This window comes from Oncorhynchus gorbuscha, linkage group LG19 (genome assembly GCF_021184085.1).
Source record: "Oncorhynchus gorbuscha isolate QuinsamMale2020 ecotype Even-year linkage group LG19, OgorEven_v1.0, whole genome shotgun sequence".
Classification (NCBI taxonomy): domain Eukaryota; kingdom Metazoa; phylum Chordata; class Actinopteri; order Salmoniformes; family Salmonidae; genus Oncorhynchus; species Oncorhynchus gorbuscha.
Genome location: NC_060191.1, coordinates 21,009,963 through 21,020,641, shown reverse-complemented (window position 1 = coordinate 21,020,641; position 10,679 = coordinate 21,009,963). Strand labels below are relative to the sequence as shown.

The 10,679-nt window shown below is 43.6% G+C and overlaps 2 protein-coding genes across 2 annotated transcripts; both read right to left on the bottom strand.

Moving 5' to 3' along the window:
• Nucleotides 1–2,061: 2,061 nt before the first annotated feature.
• On the bottom strand, nt 2,062–5,371 carry vmo1b (vitelline membrane outer layer 1 homolog b). The gene is made up of 4 exons (XM_046316452.1): nt 5,104–5,371; nt 4,697–4,809; nt 2,360–2,666; nt 2,062–2,220 (listed from the first exon to the last, which is right to left on the bottom strand). The coding sequence occupies exons 1-4, from the start codon at nt 5,350–5,352 to the stop codon at nt 2,218–2,220; spliced, it is 672 nt and encodes a 223-aa protein (XP_046172408.1). The 5' UTR covers nt 5,353–5,371; the 3' UTR covers nt 2,062–2,217.
• A 3,078-nt stretch (nt 5,372–8,449) lies between these two features.
• Nucleotides 8,450–10,385, bottom strand: LOC124004854 (rano class II histocompatibility antigen, A beta chain-like). Its single transcript, XM_046313686.1, has 3 exons — nt 10,013–10,385; nt 9,487–9,756; nt 8,450–9,338 (listed from the first exon to the last, which is right to left on the bottom strand). The coding sequence occupies exons 1-3, from the start codon at nt 10,383–10,385 to the stop codon at nt 9,013–9,015; spliced, it is 969 nt and encodes a 322-aa protein (XP_046169642.1). The 3' UTR covers nt 8,450–9,012.
• Between the last annotated feature and the right edge of the window lie 294 nt (nt 10,386–10,679).

Here is a 10,679-nt window from a genome sequence, read left to right as displayed (position 1 = left end):
TTTAATTGATTTACTGCAAACTGTAGGAGGACACCCAAACTGTCTACGCAACCAGATCACTTAATAATTTATGTTCGTCTACATTGTGTATACTGTTAGTTTTACTGGTTTTCATCTAGTTGGTTCTGTCACACCCCTAAAACTCAACTCTGGACCTCGCTGCCAGCACCATTGCTTTTCCCCCCCGTTGTTCCCCTCTAACCAGGAACTGATTTAGACCTGGGACACCAGGTGGATGTAATTAATTATCCGGTAGAACAGAAAGCCAGCAGGCGCTGGACCTCATAGGGTAAGAGTTGAATACCCCTGTGTCATACCATCCATCCACTGAAACATGTCAATTCACCTCTAAGATAACACTGCCATCTAGTGGTCATGCCAGTCATCTGCTCATCTGGTTGGATGTACCTCCCTCTGATGCTGCTCATGACTCAGCAAAGAAATGCATATTTTGTCTGCATTTAAACACTTCATCTTATAAGGACCCTTTCAAAGTATCAACATACATAAACTCAGCAACAACAACAAAAAATCGTCTCACTGTCAACTGCGTTTATTTTCAGCAAACTTGTGTAAATATTTGTATGAACATAAGATTCAACAACTGAGACAAACTGAACAAGTTCCACAGACGTGACTAACAGAATGGAATAATGTGTCTCTGAACAAAGGTGGGGTCAAAATCAAAAGTAACAGTCAGTATCTGGTGTGGCCACCAGCTGCATTAAGTACTGGAGTGCATCTCCTTTTAATTTTACGGTGGGTTTGTGCCCATAGGCGAAGTTGTTACCGGTGATATCTGGTGAGGACCTGCCTTACAACAGGCCTACAAGCCCTCAGTCCAGCCTTTCTCAGCCTATTGCGGACAGTCTGAGCACTGATGGAGGGATTGTGCATTCCTGGTGTAACTCGGGCAGTTGTTGTTGCCATCCTGTACCTGTCCCGCAGATGTGATGTTCGGAAGTACCTATCCTGTGCAGGTGTTGTTACATGTAGTCTGCCACTGTGAGGACAATCAGCTGTCCGTCCTGTCTCCCTGTAGCGCTGTCTTAGGTGTCGCACAGTACAGACATAGCAATTTATTGCCCTGGCCACATCTGCAGTCCTCATGCCTACGGCACGTTCACACAGATGAGCAGGAACCCTGGGCATCTTTCTTTTGGTGTTTTTCAGAGTCCGTATAAAGACCTCTTTAGTGTCCTAAGTTTTCATAACTGTGACCTTAATTGCCTACCGTCTGAAAGCTGTTAGTGTCTTGACGACCGTTCCACAGGTGCATGTTCATTAATTGTTTGTGGTTCATTGAACAAGCATGGGAAATTGTTTAAACCCTTTACAATGAAGATCTGTGAAGTTATTTGGATTTTTACAAGTTATCTTTGAAAGACAGGGTCCTGAAAAAGGGACTGTTTTTGTTGTTACTGAGTTTATATAGACGACCTATCACTCTAATCTAACCCACACTAAATGAAAGTATTGTGTACCAAGAGGCAAATAAGTTTGAACTTAACTTGAGTTCACCAGAAGTTCACTCATTAGCATGAAAGAGAAACTCCAGAGTAGTGCATTATGGAATAATGGGTCATTATCAGTATGCCTCCATTGCCTCATGTTTGAGTAGCTGGTGATAACCATTGCTGTGCTGCTTGATAAAGTCACACGGTCCTTTTTCTCCACTTACACTGCGTTTTGCAGATTACCCACTCACACACTAAACACAAGTACCTCTGTGTATGCCAATCACCGTCTTATCGGATGCCGTCAGGCCTTTAAACTGTAAATTAATTAATAACCCTAGTCATTTCTTAATTAGCTCCCTTTCCAGGAGGAGAAATGCGTGTGTCAGCACCTACATTTTGTGCACACTTGTTATGACTTTGCTTGGAGTTTATTGGGTCATTAGAGACGCTCTATGAAAACATGCTGTTCTCATGCTGATGAGGATTTCAGTGCGTATTGTGGAGTGATCTAGAGGGGTCCTTCAGCTCTGATGAGTGGGTTACGTTCAGTCGGAGCTAATGTCATTTGTTTCAGCCTCACTGAACAAAGGAGCCATAAAGAGACAGTTGAATGATTTATTAGGTTTGAACCAGTGGCAGATTCAGATATTGGGTGTAGATAGGATTGAATGGACCATGGGTCAGAGCCTGTGTGTTGACAGGTCTGGGCCGGTTGGTTGGTTGAGATTGGTCCAGAAGAGGTATCACCCTCAGATGATTACTGTGAGGATACGACAAGATATACACCACAGGGTTAGAAAATGAGTGATGTACTTTAGGGTTCCAGAGCTGCCATGACATCAATATCATACACAAGACCAACTCATTCAACCCCTCTATGATAAACCATCTTCTCTCACCTGCTGGAGTTTGGCGCAGCAGTGGAAGCGCACGTCATTGAGAGACGAGTCATCCAGACCGTACTGGTATTCCTCCATCTTGGTCTCGATGCCACAGATTCCTCCATCGCCACAATCCTGGCTCCAGAGGCTGTACTCGCCGTAGTCCAGGCCGGCGCCTGCGAGGATGGGGTTGCTGCTGCAGCGGAACCTGACGTTGTTGGCGGCTGTGTCGTCACCGAACAGACCCTGGTGGGGCTCCACACGCAGCTGGAAGGAAGTTAGCACCCCCCTGGGGCAATACTGAGGGTCCGACCAGTCACCAAAGCTGGGAGAGGAAGAGAGAGAGGCATGGAATATTATTTCACCATCACAGCAGTCTGGAATGAGGTTTGACCAGAGCTGTGAGACAGAGAAAAGAGGCACATGATATGTAGGGAGTAGAAACAGGACATGGAATAACATATATCACTGCAGTTTGAAGATGCAGGGTTCAACTGATAAGTCAATTTGTGTCTACTTTGAGCCATGAAATAGGACTGTTTTGTGTGCTGTTTGTTCTATACAAGACCAAGGTAATGTTACTTAAGCATCACTCGGTAGCATGCATATACAATGCATAGTAAGTAATGGCTATCTTGGCTCGCCAGTACTATATAGTGGGGTGGCAGCGTAGCCTAGTGGTTAGAGCGTTGGACTAGGAACCGGAAGGTTGCGAGTTCAAACCCCCGAGCTGACAAGGTACAAATCTGTCGTTCTGCCCCTGAACAGGCAGTTAACCCACTGTTCCCAGGCCGTCATTGAAAATAAGAATATGTTAACTGACTTGCCTGGTTAAATAAAGGTAAAAAATTAAAAATAAAAATAGTATCATACTCAGATAACAGCAGCGCCATCTGTTGGCTTGGCAACATTTTGTGACAAGGACGATAAGAGACATGTTGTTCAGGATGCATTACAGCTTTGATTTTGTTCTACGGGTAAGCAACATTTCCTCCTTTAATACTGATTAAGGACATAGATGGATATATATACACAACATATATGGGAGGCAGGCAAATACCTTTCACTGAGATGTGTAAAGACAGATTGACAGGGCTGAGACAATTAATTGTAATTTATCTTAATGTTCTTTTGTTGTTTTCAGGTGCACTATCCTTCTGCCTATGTAGCCAGGTCCCATCTACCTTTGAACTCCTCGCCAGTGTGGCTTGTTTGGTGTCGGCTGTGAAGGAATACCACCACAAGTCAACTACTTGATTGATGAAGGCACGTCATCTAGCAAAGGCAGCAGCGCAGTCATCAACTACATGCACCATTTCTTCACCAACTACGGAGTTGGGGAAACACGTGTGGACCTGAACTGTGATAACTGCAGTGGCCAAATCAAGAACAAGTTTGTGCTCTGGTATTGTGCCAGGCGGACCAAGCACAAGCTCCACCATAGTCTGGACCCAGACTGGCCTCATCAAACAGCGCTTTAAAAAGACCAGAATGAACACTATCAGACTGCTGGTGTTGTGAAGGACAGCACTGTGACAGGGGTCAACATCCGCAACTGGTTGGACTGGAGGATGGTACGGTGCTGGTGGGCACTTAAGTATTTTTAAACCCAAATACTTTTAGACTTTTGCTCAAGTAATATTTTACTGGGTGACTTACCTTAATAGAAAATGACTGAAGTAAAAGTATGTTTACATTTACTCAAGTATGACAATTTTGTACCTTTTTCACCACTGGATGTGGCTGGGCGTTATAGAATTTCTTTCACATGACCCATCAATTTAGGCAAGTGTGATCTAACATTTATAAAATGTTTTTAGCTGGACACTTTGTTAACCTGGAATTTTTCCTTATTGTAGGCTACTACTTTGACCACATTTAGTCTTAATCTTTAGTACACCACTCACTGTTTAGCACATGACCTCACATGTGAATCCTTAAAGAAATGGGTGGGGCTGGTTTAAGAGGGTGTGAACAATGCTGAATGGGTGTAGACAAAGGAGACAAAGGAGCGCTCTCCAGTAGGCATATAAATGTTTGGGCCTATAAATGTTTTATCAACTATCAAAGCAGAATTACTTTCCCATTGTTCCTCAAAAATGCAGTGTATGATACACCATTTTGAAGCTCTGAGTCTCTACTTTTTACCCATGTAAAATTTTTTTTTTTTTAAACACTTCAAATGTTGCTACATAATACCGAATCTAGGTGTCGAGTCACATGTCATCACTATAGTTTGAAATGCGCTTTTACAATTAAACCTGTATCTTAAAAGGATATGATTACTTCCAACTGTGTCTACATTGAGCAATGTGATAGGCCAATATGAGGCATGTTGTTCTCGTCTGTACATACAATCCAGTGTGAGACTCAATGGTGTACAAGAAGCTCCTATCTTCGTCCTTAGCGCAGATCAAGCGAATGCCATTCAGGGCAGTGTCGTCCAGACCGTACTGTTCGGACTCCACCTGAGAGAAGGTTAATGGACATATGCTAGCATTAGCTCAAACAGAAGAATGGTCTCGTTATACACAAATGTGTTGATCATGTTTGGTAACGGATCAACACCACAAATACATTTTGATTACATCAAATTTAGGATTTGAATTGTGTACATTTTTTTTATTTTTATAAATGGGCTATTTGAAAATAGGCTTTTTGACCACAGGGGACTGGAATTTAATCCCTGAATTGACTAACTGAAAGAAATGCTATCCAAACTGGTAGATGTGTTTGAAATGTATGAAGGAGCCCTTGCTTACCCGGAGCATGAACCCAACGGCGAAGAACTTGTCGGGACACATCTCAGGCCAGGTCCAGTTCCCAAACTGCTCTCCATTGGGCACGGTGAGGAGGGAGGTGTAAGGCCTAGCACTGTATTGGATACCAGCACGCTCCACATAGGGCTGCTCCTCGGGCAAGAGAGCTAGACATGACCCAAGGGCCAGCACAGCCAGGAAGGACAGAGCAGTGAACAGAGGGGTAGGCATGTTGACAGAAGTCAGTCTCATCCACAGAAGGGATGGAACAAAGGCAGTGAACTCTTATAGCCTTCCTCACTCACGCCTCCAAAATGGTGCCCATATGGTGTCTCCATACTGTTATCAGTATTAATCATTTACAACACTGTGGTCCGGCCATGGGAAGAGGCAGGTGGTACTAGGACTTAAAGTTCAAAATAACCACACTGTCTTTGACTTCAAAAGCAGCTGGTTTAGTCTCAATGAACTGTCAATTATTTGTCATACCAAAGTATGGCCCATGTTGTATATTAGTCATTTGACTGTTCACATGCTATGACATAAAGCAAACATTTTAATTGTCAGAAACCACGTCCAAAGCTGATTTCTTTGGCGCGACAAGAGTGAACAAAAAAGGAACATATGTTAATGTCTTTATTATCAAAATAGATCAGTTAGTTTACGTTGATTTCAAATGTTAATTTTCTTCCATCTCATATGAAGAGCCTTTCTGTTATCGCTGTGCATGTGCAGTCCCAAGGCAACTGAAGTAATTGTTTTCAAGCGACAGGACTTGCATAATGAGTAGCTTTTTCTCCTGTCTGGTATAACAGAAAGCAGTGATATTTTATGATTTTTCTCTATGGATGACGTTCAAACAATTCTGTGCATGTTAATGAGTCTATATTTCCAATTATATAACGACAGAAAAAAATGACCTTGTTGTATAACCTTCTTGTGTCCCCTGTATCTAGCAGTAATGTCTAAATGCACATCAATTACCTGCACATATGTTAACATTTCATACAGTCAGGTCCATAATTATTAGCAAAAAATCTATTATACAAAAACACAAATATTTTTTTTTTACGAATTATACTAATACAAGAGCATAAAGAAATAGATAAAAAATATAAACACTTTTTGAATTCCTCTTTTCAGTACTCCAGCACCCAGTCTTTGCAAGGATAACACAGTATTCTTCTCAAATATTCTATGAGTTGGGGAACACATTGGGAGGGATCTTAGACCATTCCTCCATACAGAAACATTCCCGATCATTGATATCCTTTGTCTGCTCTTATAGACTGCCCTCTTCAATTCAAACCAATTGGGTTCAAGTCCGGAGACAGCCATTGCAAAATGTTGATTTTGTAGTCAATTAACCATTTCTTGGTGGATTGTGATGTGTGCTTGGGGTTATTGCCTTGCTGGAAGATCCACTTGTGGCCAAGTGTCAGCCTCCTGGCAGAGGCAACCAGGTTCATGGGTCAAATGTCCTGGGACTGGTTCTGATGTTCATGATGCAGTTGACCTTAACAAGGATCAAGGATGCACCACTGTATTTTACCATAGGAATGAGGTACTTTTCTGCATACTGTCAACGCCAAAACCACCACTGGTGTGCGTGGCCAAAAAGCTTTATTTTCATGTCATCGGCCCAACCCTGCCTGGAGGTCGACAAAACGCATCAGGACTTGGAACCAGCGCTATGGACAGAGGACATGAAAATAGAGCTCTTTTCTAGACTTCATTGCTTATCTTTATTAAGGGTGCCAATAATTATGGACGTGACTGTAGTGTTTGAAAATGTATGCTCGGAAAGTCCCACACAAGCAAATAACGAATGGTAAGCAAACTGATTCCATCACATGGACACAATTTGAATAGTATGGTAAAGAACGAAAGTATTACTTCTGCTTTGTTAACCAGTGGCATTTTGGGCAAAGAAAGAGTTATCTCTCATGCTATGCACATGGAAGCAGTCAATTGACTGCTGAAAAAATATGACAACTGAAAAAATATGAAAATGTGACATTTTGGGTGCACAAAGATTGTCTATGCAATTCTCTGTTTTGATGAATGGAAAGTAAAGATTCCAGCAGTATATATCAGACATGTTAGACAATACTGTACAGTCGTATTCATCGACCTGGCCAAGGCTTTCGACTCTGTCAATCACCACATTCTTATCGGCAGACTTAACAGCCTTGGTTTCTCAAATGGTTCACCAACTACTTCTCAGACAGAGTTCAGTGTGTCAAATCGGAGGGCCTGTTGTCCGGACCTATGGCAGTCTCTGTGGAGGTGCCACAGGGTTTAATTCTCGGGCCGACTCTTTTCTCTGTATACATCCAATGATGTCGGTCTTGCTGCTGGTGATTCTCTGATCCACCTCTACGCAGACGACACCATTCTGTATACTTCTGGCCCTTCTTTGGACACTGTGTTAACTAACCTCCAGAAGAGCTTCAATGCCATACAACGCTACTTCCGTGGCCTCCAACTGCTCTTAAATGCAAGTAAAACTAAATGCATGCTCTTCAACCGATCGCTGCCCGCACCTGCCCGCCCATCCAGCATCACTACTCTGGACAGTTCTGACTTAGAATATGTGGACAACTACAAATACCTAGATGTCTAGTTAGACTGTAAACTCTCCTTCCAGACTCACATTAAGCATCTCCAATCCAAAATTAAATGTAGAATCGGCTTCCTATTTCGCAACAAAGCATCCTACACTCATACTTCCAAACATACCCTCGTAAAACTGACTATCCTACCGATCCTCGACTTCGGCGATGTCATTTACAAAATAGCCTCCAACACTCTACTCAGCAAATTGGATGCAGTCTATCACAATGCCATCCGTTTGTCACTAAAGCCCCATGTACTACCCACCACTGTGACCTGTATGCTCTCGTTGGCTGGCCCTCACTTCAGATTCGTCGCCAAACCCACTGGCACCAGGTCATCTATAAGTCCTTACTAGGTAAAGCCCCGCCTTATCTCAGCTCACTGGTCACCATAGCACCACCCACCCGTAGCACTCACTCCAGCCGGTATAATTCACTGGTCACCCCCAAAGCCAATTCCTCCTTTGGCCGCCTTTCCTTCCAGTTCTCTGCTGCCAATGACTGGAACGAATTGCAAAAAAAAGAATAATAAATCACTGAAGCTGGAGACTCATATCCCCCTCACTAACTTTAAGCATCAGCTGTCAGAGCAGATCATTGCACCTGTACATAGCCCATCTGTAAATAGGCCATCCAACTACCTCATCCCCATATTGTTATTTATTTCTTTGCTCCTTTGCACCCCAGTATCTCTACTTGCACATTCATCTTCTGCACATCAATCACTCCAGTGTTTAATTGCTAAATTGTAATTACTTTGCCACTACGGCCTATTTATTGCCTCACCTCATTTGCACACACTGGATAGAAATGTTAATTTTTTTGCAAAAAATGTCAAACACAATATAGAAAAATGCCTTACCTTATCTATGCACATGCCTAAAGCCTGACCTGAAACAGTAAAATATGTCTACTTTATGAAACTTCTTGAAATCGAAAAATACAATAGATTTCTAGTTTACATAAAATCTCTGTCCATTGTGTGATAATGTTGTGACTTACCTGTTCTTCCACCAGTAGTAAACTCTTCCTCCAATAGCCATGGCTACACCAATGAAAAGGGAACACACCCTATTGCCATTTTAAACAATTTAGCATCCAGGCCTGAGGTATCTGGGAATGGAATTATGTAAAACAAGACATCACACTCTACCACATGGCTGCTACCAATCCAGTAACTTCAAATGTATTGACATTTTCATGAAAACACTGCTATAAGCAGAATGTTCTTCCCTCTTTCTGTACCCCTCTCCCCTACATTTCCATTCCAACTGTCCTCCCCTCCCTCCAGCTCTCACTCCAGACCACAATACTCCCTCTCTTCCCCAGGTCTCTCACCACAGACCACCTCCAGTGGTTCATCTAGGCTGGGGTGCTCAACTATGCAGCTTACACTCTCCCCTCTCTGAAGCCTGAACTCTAGGTAGGAGTGGAGCTGGTAGCTCCAGTCCCCGTTAGCCAGTGTGTCTGTGGAGGTCACAGCTATGGTGGTCCCCAGCCTGTCTCTCAGCCAGCTCACCCTCACCTCCTGAGGGTAGAAGCCTAGAACGCTGCACTCCAGCATGGACACCTCCCCGTAGTGAGAGGGCTTGGTCAGGCGGGCTTTGACAATGGGAGGCACTGGGACATAGGATGATGTAGAAATTAAGTTGTCTGCCTGATGAAAGTCCCCGGCCCGAAACATCAACATTTTTTATCAAACTTGACTTAAAAAATGTACAGTATGTGCAAATGACTAAGAAAGGAAAGAAACATAAAAATGACTTACCTATTCTTTCCAAAGTGCTCAGTTTGAAGAATCTTGCACTGTATCGGCAAATAGTCTCCACTTCTGCTTTCCTTATAGCCATTTCCCAAGCTTGGCTGTTGTAGTGATCTGCATTGCGTATGCCAAACTCCCCAAAACCCACATACTTCTGAACCCTGGAGTCATAGATGGTGGTCAATTTTTGGTTGAATATGTTTTTCACAAAGTAAATCATATTATCAGTGGTGTCATCATATTCACAGTCAACTATCCCCTGGAACTGGTACCCACCTGAAACAAATACATTTATTCATTTGGACTGTTGTATCCCTTTCCATGTAATTGTGCAATGAGGTACAATCAAACAATATGTTGTTGCTTTGTGATTCAGGTAAATCTCCTTATCATTGCCTTTGTGGAGTCGTTATACTGTATTGTTACAAAAGATGTGTCTACTTCATTTGATACATTCTTCAAAATATACAGTATGTTAGACACATCATGCATTTAATCAAAAAAATAGACTTGACTCACCTGCTGGTGTTGCCTGGGTCTGAATGGCAGAAAGTCCAGCCACCCAATAGACCCAGCAGAGAGCCATGGTGCATCCAGTCACCCAATAGACCCAGCAGAGAGCCATGGTGCATCCAGTCACCCAATAGACCCAGCAGAGAGCCATGGTGCATCCAGTCACCCAATAGACCCAGCAGAGAGCCATGGTGCATCCAGCCACCCAATAGACCCAGCAGAGAGCCATGGTGCATCCAGCCACCCAATAGACCCAGCAGAGAGCCATGGTGCATCCAGTCACCCAATAGACCCAGCAGAGAGCCATGGTGCATCCAGTCACCCAATAGACCCAGCAGAGAGCCATGGTGCATCCAGTCACCCAATAGACCCAGCAGAGAGCCATGGTGCATTCAGTCACCAAATAGACCCAACAGAGAGCCATGGTGCATCCAGTCACCAAATAGACCCAGCAGAGAGCCATGGTGCATCCAGTCACCCAATAGACCCAGCAGAGAGCCATGGTGCATCCAGCCACCCAATAGACCCAGCAGAGAGCCATGGTGCATCCAGCAACCCAATAGACCCAGCAGAGAGCCATGGTGCATCCAGTCACCCAACAGACCCAGCAGAGAGCCATGGTGCATCCAGTCACCCAATAGACCCAGCAGAGAGCCATGGTGCATCCAGCCACCCAATAGACCCAG

Bases quoted from the DNA above. Each gene is read 5' to 3' on its own strand.
- vmo1b (XM_046316452.1), bottom strand. From the start codon at position 5,352: ATGAGACTGACTTCTGTCAACATGCCTACCCCTCTGTTCACTGCTCTG. The intron at 4,810-5,103 runs GTAAGCAAGGGC...ACCTTCTCTCAG, and splicing joins CCGTTGGGTTCATGCTCCGG to GTGGAGTCCGAACAGTACGG. The intron at 2,667-4,696 runs GTATGTACAGAC...TTCCTCTCCCAG, and splicing joins ATTGAGTCTCACACTGGATT to CTTTGGTGACTGGTCGGACC.
- LOC124004854 (XM_046313686.1), bottom strand. From the start codon at position 10,385: ATGCACCATGGCTCTCTGCTGGGTCTATTGGGTGACTGGATGCACCAT. The intron at 9,757-10,012 runs GCAACACCAGCA...TATTTGTTTCAG, and splicing joins TTTCTGCCATTCAGACCCAG to GTGGGTACCAGTTCCAGGGG. The intron at 9,339-9,486 runs GTAAGTCATTTT...CCTATGTCCCAG, and splicing joins GAGCACTTTGGAAAGAATAG to TGCCTCCCATTGTCAAAGCC.